At 43.3% G+C, this 8,739-nt stretch overlaps 1 protein-coding gene across 1 annotated transcript; it reads right to left on the bottom strand.

Annotated features, from left to right (window-relative positions):
• Positions 1–4,985: 4,985 nt before the first annotated feature.
• Positions 4,986–8,015, bottom strand: LOC121322798 (protein O-glucosyltransferase 3-like). The gene is made up of 4 exons (XM_041263101.1): positions 7,696–8,015; positions 6,871–7,090; positions 6,172–6,368; positions 4,986–6,053 (listed from the first exon to the last, which is right to left on the bottom strand). The coding sequence occupies exons 1-4, from the start codon at positions 7,915–7,917 to the stop codon at positions 5,766–5,768; spliced, it is 927 nt and encodes a 308-aa protein (XP_041119035.1). The 5' UTR covers positions 7,918–8,015; the 3' UTR covers positions 4,986–5,765.
• Between the last annotated feature and the right edge of the window lie 724 nt (positions 8,016–8,739).

The raw sequence follows: 8,739 nt of genomic DNA, 5'->3' as shown, positions 1-8,739 counted from the left end.
TTTAAATTACCTTTGGAAGCACACCAACCACAGCACTTGCATTACGGAGATGTAAAGGGGCACAGGGCTAGCTGTGGTGACTTTTGAAGGGATCGTTGGTGGGATGTTCCCTCCAATGCAGATGCAACAGAAAACTCCCTACCTGTCTGCTTAAAATATCAGTTAATGTAGCTATCCAGTAATAACACATTGTCGCCTCTGGACACTTACCATCTTTAACACTCACACACTATGAAGTACTTTGGTTCAGTGGTACTTACTGTGACTCTTTCAGTCCATTCCAAGCCAAGACCTTCCAACCAGTTCTTTAATTGATTAATTGCACACCCAGGCTAAAAAAACAATTACATTTATTACAGTCCAGTCTGAACTGCTGAATTGAATGCCACATGTTTACTTATCATTTACATATTTTTTCAGACAGAAATGTGCTAACTTAGGGGTTTCCAAATTAGGGACTGGGACCCCTTGAGGGCTATGGGATAGTTTCAGGGGGTTGTAGCACATACACATTTTTTGTTTTCCCACGTAACCCTGACAAAGCAATACCCCCCTCCCTTATACAAATTTACCACCATTAAACCACAACAAAGTCTAATAAAGCATAGTGAAAGCACTGTAAAGCATAGGTAAGCATTGTAAAGAATAGCAAGGTACGGTAAAGCATATTAATAAACATGGCAAACTGGGTAAACTATGGTAAATGCATAGGATCTCCATGGGAAAGCATGATAAAATTACAAAAATACCATGCAAAAATACTTTGGTCAACTTGTATAAGGGCGAGATGGGGATCAGTTAATTTACACAAATGCTGCTGTTAGGTGCTTGGAGTTATTTCAGATGTAACACTGATGTCAGCTTGTGCCATTGTACAAGAAAAGGGGGTGATTGTAAGAATGAAATAGGCAATTATATGAATGCACATTATAACATACATTGTTTCATTTAAAATAGATCAGAAGCCTCAGTCATAATGCCAAATGTCATTGGTGGCCTTGAGCCAAGAAATGAACTCGTACACTGTTAGGTTTTTTATATTTTATATAGCTTTGAAACCCAAACTGTACTTGCATTTACTGTAGGTCTGCTACTATTTTGATCAATTGTAAATCCTTTTGACTGTAGGGAAAGCCAGGGAAGAAGCTCCTGTAAATTAAAACCACACTTTCTTGAAACTATACAGATAGTGAGGCCAAAATGGCCTTCAGATTTTTCAAAGAGGTGTGAGAAATAATGTCTCAAAAGGTCGTGCATAATTGATGACTAAGACATTCTGGTTGGGTTTGAGTGGTGGCTTTTGCTGTATGTTTTGGTGACTTTCTATCATAGATTAGAAATTGCTCAAGTAGCAATGCATAGGAAAGTAAATGGTCAGGCTGATTACATTAATTTAGGATGCTATGCCCTCATTAGAATTGTGTTAAAACAACACAATATGTGTATAAAGGTGAGTTGTGTTTCTGATAAAATGTCTGTCCAACAAAGTGAAATAAAGCAGAGTAAAAATATGATTAAGTAAAAGCAGGAATGATAAAGCTTGGATTTTTTTTTTTTTTGCTGTGCTGTGGTACACTTTTTATGGTTTATATAACATATTGTTTATAAATTATGCATATAATATTAAAAATAAAGTACGGTTTCAATAAACAAATGTCCCCGAACTTGTGAAAATGCCCATATATACAGTATGTTCCCCTAATTATCTGCACATTAATGGTTTACTAACTTTATTGAAAGAAAAAAAGCAGACCCATGTGCAGACCTGCACTACCAAAACGTTAGGTTACGGATGTAACCCTGGTTCCCTGAAAGAGAAGATGACCAGCAACAAATACTTTTGGTCAGGTACTGTATTTACTGAGCATTTTATGTCAGTGCTGCCAGTAGGCCGCTCCAGGCAGTGATGTCCTCAGTCCTGCCCACCGAGGGAATAAGTAGTCAGTTTGCGGAGATCACGTTCTCTTTTGCATGTAATCCCCGATTGCAAGTGATGCAACCTTTCAAGGTTTGCCTCACAGTTAAAAAAAAAACAAAAAAAAACAAACGTGTGGTTCCTCCACTGGTTGCATGGACTTCATGGATACATCCACCCACTCACCTCGTTGCGTTGGGTCTTAGTTAAAATTCTTTTTTTATTTTACTTCTTACTGTTTAAAGGCTGTACTCCACTCTGCTGTAAGCTACTCACTGCTCGGGTTGTGTGACTGCATGCGGTCCAAACCAAACTCTCTGTAGGCTGTGCTCCACACCGCTGCAAGTTACGCGCTACCCCGGTTGTGTAACTGCACGCAGTCCTCATTAGACACCCAGCCGAGTACCCTCAGTGCCCTCGGTGCCTTGATGCTTCACCGCCCTCTGTGTCTCGGTATCCTAGAACCTCTGTGACTCGGTGCTTCAGTGCCCTTGGTGATTAAACGGTCTGTGACTCCGCTCCCTCAGTGCTCTCTTTGCTTTGGTGCATCTGTGCCTCAGTGCCTCTGCTTCACCGTCCTCGATGCCCCATAGCCTCAGTGCCTTGGTGCTTCATCGCCATCGGTGCCCTTGGTGCCTCAGGGCCTCAATGAATTGGTGCTTAGGCTCCGTTAGTGCTCCGACGCTCTGTGCATTGGTACTTAGCCCCAGCAAGTCAAGCAGTCAAAATTCCACCTTTGCACATCCTGTGGAGGGATGCTTCCCCCACAGGACAAACACCTCCTCTGTGTCCAGTGCTTGGGCATGCAGCACCCCTCCTCCGCCTTAGGGGACGAGACATTCTGCACAATCTGCGCAGCATTCCAGCCATGGACCCTGCACAGGAGGCTTTCAGAGTTTATGGGAGCAGCTTCCTCAGCAAGCTCAGCTGAGCCCCGAGTGACACTGGGAGCCCTGCCCTCCCTCCACCTCCATCTTCCTTCTAGCCCTTTGCAGAGCATACCCTGCATGCAGGCTCCAGCCCATCAAGCTCACAGCTTCTCAAAGTCTCCTTCAAGGAGAAGTAAAATGAGTGAGTCTCCGAACTGAAGAGCCAGATGGCTCAGGTTTTGGAGTACCTGGTCAGGCTGCAGGCTCTTCCCCCTGCTCCGGCCCCAGCTCTGGCACCTGTCCCGGGACCGACCCTGCCCTCACCGAGGGTCGCACCAGACATCTCGGCACAAGACGTGGCGATAAGCGAGGAGGAACAGGATGCAATCTCAATTATGGCTTCCTGGGATGGTGACTCCTTTCCAAAGGAAGAGACAGAGGTCCAAGAACTGAACCAGGAGATGGGCCCAAGCTCTGAGGTTACCTCAGAGACTGGTACTATCCCTCTCTCAAGCTCAGTTCGTGCACTTATGGAGCGAGCCTCAAAGTTCCTCCAAGTTCCCTGGAAGGCAGTGCCTAAGCAGCACTGCTTTGTTTTCAGAATGGCGCAGGTTTCAACCCCCCAGCCCTTCCTGGTGTTTCCGGATTTTAAGGAGGAGGTACAGTGCTTCGGTGCCAAATGTCTCAAAACAAGCAGCCCCCCTGCCTTCCTTTGATATGAGCCCTCTCCTAAGGACCCTGCATGCCCTAACAGCCAATGCAGGATAACAGAGGCCCACCTTAAGCAGGCTTATGAAGCTGAAGTGCAAGTTACATGCTTGGCCAACATGGCAGGTCTCCTCACGGCCTATTTGGATGGTATCTTACAATCGGCGCCCCTCTCTCAACCAGTAGCTTTGGAGCTGCACTTGGCTTCAGGCACGTTGCTGCAGGTATCAGGCTTCCAAGGGCAAGCTTGGGCTGAAGCTTGGCAGACTTTATAGTGGCGCGCACTATAATGCAATGCCCACCGAGAATGGTAGTTATGCCCTCCTAGGAAGGATGTCCTCCCTGAATGGAGTCTAGACGTGGTATTGGAGGCTCTCACTAAGGCCCTGTTTGAGCCTATATAACAATACAGCTGAAATATCTCTCTATGAAGACAACCTTTTTGTTAGCCATCACCTCTGCTAAGTTAGTGAGCTAAAGGCTGTCAGTGCACAGCTCCTGTATGCATATTTGGGATGATGGAAACAAGGTATCGTTATGCACGAACCCCGCTTTCCTCCCTAATGTGGTTACGGCTTTCCACTTAAACCAATTGGTAGAATTAGAGGCTTTCCAACCCCTTTTGGAGGAGGATCAGAGATTGAATTCCGTCTGCCCAGTTCGGACATTGAGAGGTTATGTGGCTAGGACAAGAGCACTGCATCAGTCTGACCAGCTCATCATCTGCCATGGTGAAAGGACCCTAGGTCAAGCCCCCTCGAAGCAGCGACTGTCCCACTGGATTGTAGACACTGCATATACCAATGTCGGTCTACCTCCACCTGGGAGGGTGGCCGCACCCTCTACCAGAGGAGTGGCTACATCATGCACCCTCTTTAAAGGAGCTTCATTGACTGATATTTTTACTGCAGCTAGCTGGGCTACTCCGCATACATTCACTGGGGTATACTGAATTAATGTGGTAGATCCCTCTAAGTCTTCATTAGACACAAGGGTCCTTGAGCACCACAAATATTATTTTGGCGGTAGCGAGACATCCCTCGTCTGTTGTCTCCGCTCACATTCCCTCGCGACGGCTTTGATATACAGTCCCAAAAGTATTTGTTGTTGGTCGTCTTCAAATTTAAAGGGATCATTAGGTTACTGATGTAACCCTGGTTCCCTGACGGCGAAGAACCCTTGTCCCTGCCAATCACCATACAAACGTGCCACCCCCTACGCATCGCCACTGTTCTTAACCCTACAGCATTGCTGTTTTATGTAGTCTTTTTCTAAAAGACAGTTGTTTAACCAATTCTTAAGGAAAAAAACGCGCAAGTGGAATTATTCACACGCAGTTCTAAACAATATTTATGTTGACATGCCAAGTGGTCCACTTCAAGGATATCTTTGCATTTAGACAGGAAAAAATGTTGATCTCTTATCTCTAGTTTACGACTGCAGCAATATACTTAATGAGAAAAGCACTTTAGCTGCCACAGCAGAAGGTGAAACTACAAAAAAAAAAAAATTAAAAATTACACTTTAGAATCATGTCTACCTGCAAAAGGAATAAGAGTACAAAAAGTCACATGACCATAATAAAACATGATATTTTGATACCTATAAGTTTCCTAAAGGAATTAAGACAGTATAGCAGAGCTTGGTAGCAGGAGAGGCCTGCTTGAAACAGGAGAGGGCCGTTTGAAAGAGAAAGTCGTCTCAAATGTGTCGTTTCTTTTGTCTCTGTTCCAGCAGCAACCTTGACATTTTACTTTCCGTAGGAGTTCCTTCAAAACACGATGTAGTGAAAAGGGTTTCTCACACAGATTTAGTTACGTTAATACAAAACCAGCAGCTCTGCATTTCTCTTTAAAATGACAAAAGCTACCGCTGAAAAACAACTAAGTGTACAGGACTTGGTACTCTGCTTTCCAGGCTAAAAAAGTAAAAAGACAAGAACAGAATTCAGCCATGATAAGATCAGTCTATACCCAGTCTGAATTTATATTACAAAGAGTAACAATAAACCCTGAGGTTTGGACCCCCTTTCTTGTTTAAATAAATGCTTGGGTATGGGTAACTATATTAAATGCAGTAGATGACGTGAATTTTTTTGTTATTGCAACCCTGTTGAGTTGAAGTTTAAAAATCCAAATCTGAATCAAGAACAATGGCTGAAAAAAAAAAAAAAAAAGTTTCTCAGTTTTGTCACTTCAGCTACGAATTAATTTAAATTTCCAATGACACCTGGAAAGGTGTTACCGGTCGTGTTTAAACACCTTCCTCTCTCATTAAAAATAAACTAGAATGATTAGTTCAAAAACAAGACAGCAAAATCGCACGAGTAGCCATAGACTATGCAAATATCTTGCTGAACTCCATACCTTAGCCCAGGTGATCTTTTCAATGAGGTCAGACAGGTTTTGTTTAACCTGCACATAGTGTTTCCCTGGCTTCAGGTGTGTGTAGAAATGCTCATAGAAGGAGGAGGCTTGCTTGAGCACCAGACTGTTCCCAAGCATGAGGTATGGGAACCTGTACGCTGCCACTGTGCCATCCACGTTCACTTGATATTTATACTGGAGAAAAGGAAGAGGTCACAACACGTCAGGGGAGCACAGCGAAGCTGTCTTCTAATTCCACAAGTTTAACCAATCTGGTATAACAGTGATCTCAGGTGTGTATTGCAACAGATACCTTAAAAAAGTCAAAAAACCCAGTAAGTGGGACTGTGCCCAGCTCCTCTTCCTTTTCCCGAAAGAAGAAGTATCTCGTAATGCCAGCGTCCAGGAGCTCTGGGTGTTCTTTAGAAAGCTCCACTAGTCTGAGACGCTCTTCCCTGCTATCCCTCCCTCGGAAGAAGGCCTGCGCTGTCTTATTGCTCCAGACAGGGCCTGAGGAGGGGGAGAGGGATTCGCTGAATAGCAGCTGATGCACAAGTTGAACAAAAACATACCATCACTGGGGCTTTTACTTCTGCTTCTACTATTTGTGTCCCAACATATATCACAATGGAAGAAAACATAGCTCTTAACCATCGCAATGACTGAACAGAATGAAAATGGCCCTTCAATATAAGATGCCTTTTCAGGGAGCCTTTCATGGCAAGCTTCTGGTCACAACCACCACTGGCAAAGTTTTCAAAGTAGCAACAGTTTTCCTAAGCCATACATGTCCCTGGGAAGGGCGTTCTACAATCAGAGAGCACAGATGCTAAAAGCTTTTGCAGCTTAAATGTTACACGTGACTACGTACATAATTCATGGAAACTGGCAGAAATGTGTTTAGAATGGTACAGTACTGTTAGAGTGATAGTAAACTATGGTAAATGTATGTTAAAGTTGAAGATATGGTAGTAACATGTGTGTTTGGGAGACACTGTAGTAAATAGCACACCTGTATTTCCTTGAATAGACAGCAGGTCGTTGGAAACCCCGCGCAGTGTTTCCAGAGTGGAGTGTGTGATATCGTATGTAGGCAGGACGATATCCCTGGTATCTGTGGAGCCACACCAAGAAATTATAGGCACGGGGCCTGCCGGGGTGTCATTCACTTGACGATTCTCCATCGGCCAGTCTCCAACATTGACATAAAATTCAACGTCAGGCATGTGAACCTTAAACGAAATACACACATTTTTATAAAAAAAAAAAAGAAAAAAAAAAAAAAAAGACCCAGTAAAGCACTGAGTGACAGGACCAAAGCAGACTCATTTTATTACAAAACGGACAGTTAGAATGCTGCATGCTGATTGGTCCAAGCCGTTACAATATCCAGCACAATGTCACGATTAGGAACTACTTAGGAACAAAGGCAAATCACTGCACCTGTGCTAACCACGTATCACTGCGCCACCAAAATCAAAGAAAACACCATCTGTCATGGAAGATACTGACGACATCAAGGCGTCTTGTCATATCTTCCAGTTTATATTAATTTGCGCTATGAACCAGTTCGCTATTTTAAACAAGATGCTGTTTTGTTATTTTATTTGCAGTACATACCAGTCATTTTCTGTAACTTCGGTCGGATCCAGTTGTCACATATTTAGTTTTATGTCCCTCCTTTTAGTTGGTATCAGCCATCATTTTGCGAAACTGACTCTTCATTAATTTTTAACTGTGGATATTTTTTCGGCAGCATTTACATTACTACATGCAACATCTTAACCATCCGACTCTTGCTTTTCTCTCTTCTCCTTTACTGCAAACTTCAACTCACCTTTCTCGTCAAGGAAAGCAGCATTTCATCTGAGAACATTTTGAAGTCTGTGTATTTCCCCAAGGAGCGTCGGTAGATCTTGTTATTCAGAATGGTGTAGTGAACGATACCCCCTCTTGGGCCAAACCTCTTTGGGACCTCTACCAACATCCACTGCAGGTTTATACTGGGGAAGGCGCTGAAGTCTCTGGAAGCCTGGAGCTCCTCAGCAGGACAAGACATAATCTCCTGCCAGAGCAGAGGGTCTGATTCTGGGCAGTCACAGTACTCATGGTACACTGGCCCTGGTCATTGAGAAAAAAATGTTTGAGTAAACGCTTTGTGATGTTGTCAGCTTGCTAAACCAGCAACTAGCAATCATCTTTATTTATTAAATGTGAAGTGTTGCAAACTGAGAAACACTAACTGGGGGGGAAAAAGGCAATAGATTAATGTTTCATTCATAGCATCCTACTGCTGCAGGGTAGTGGTAGGTGTGTGTATATTTACATCACAGAATAACTCTGGCAAGCCGGTTGGGGCAGACATGTGGTGAAGAAAGCTTACATCCCTGCAACTAAAATGGCTTTTGGAGAATTTATAAAAAGGTAAAAAAAAAAAAAAAGGTTTGCTTTTAGATTTAGTAATGCATACCACTCTAAACTTGGCCAGCAGCATTGATTTTGACATTTGTTCACTTGCCTTGACAAGTCTATGTTGTTTTTTAAATTGGGCATAAAAAGGGGTTACACCCTGTAAATACACTGTTTTGTCAAAAACAGCATCTCAAAAACCATCTGCTTTATGTTAAATTTGCATGAAGTAAATGACGCATGTCCAAAATTGTGCTCATGTAACTGGTTGCCACTGACAGCACCCATATCTTGTTAAATGTATCTCAATGCCAACAACCTCTCTTCTGGGATACTGAGGTATTGCTTTGTGTACACCCATGAAGGGCCCTGCTGAAGAAGATCAGTTAATGTAAAGGTTGTTTACCCTGGTTTAGATCACTACCTTGAGGTGCCTTTGTATACCACAGTTAATGTAAGGACATATTAAAAC

This window comes from Polyodon spathula, chromosome 11 (genome assembly GCF_017654505.1).
Source record: "Polyodon spathula isolate WHYD16114869_AA chromosome 11, ASM1765450v1, whole genome shotgun sequence".
In the NCBI taxonomy this organism is placed as follows: Eukaryota; Metazoa; Chordata; class Actinopteri; order Acipenseriformes; family Polyodontidae; genus Polyodon; species Polyodon spathula.
Note: the sequence above shows the minus strand (reverse complement) of the source record. Positions and strands in the feature narration are given on the sequence as shown.

Coding starts and splice junctions, on each gene's coding strand:
- LOC121322798 (XM_041263101.1), bottom strand. CDS start 7,917: ATGTCTTGTCCTGCTGAGGAGCTCCAGGCTTCCAGAGACTTCAGCGCC. Junction 7,091..7,695: donor TGCTTTCCTTGACGAGAAAG/GTGAGTTGAAGT, acceptor ATTTCGTTTAAG/GTTCACATGCCTGACGTTGA. Junction 6,054..6,171: donor GGTTTTTTGACTTTTTTAAG/GTATCTGTTGCA, acceptor CCTTTTCTCCAG/TATAAATATCAAGTGAACGT.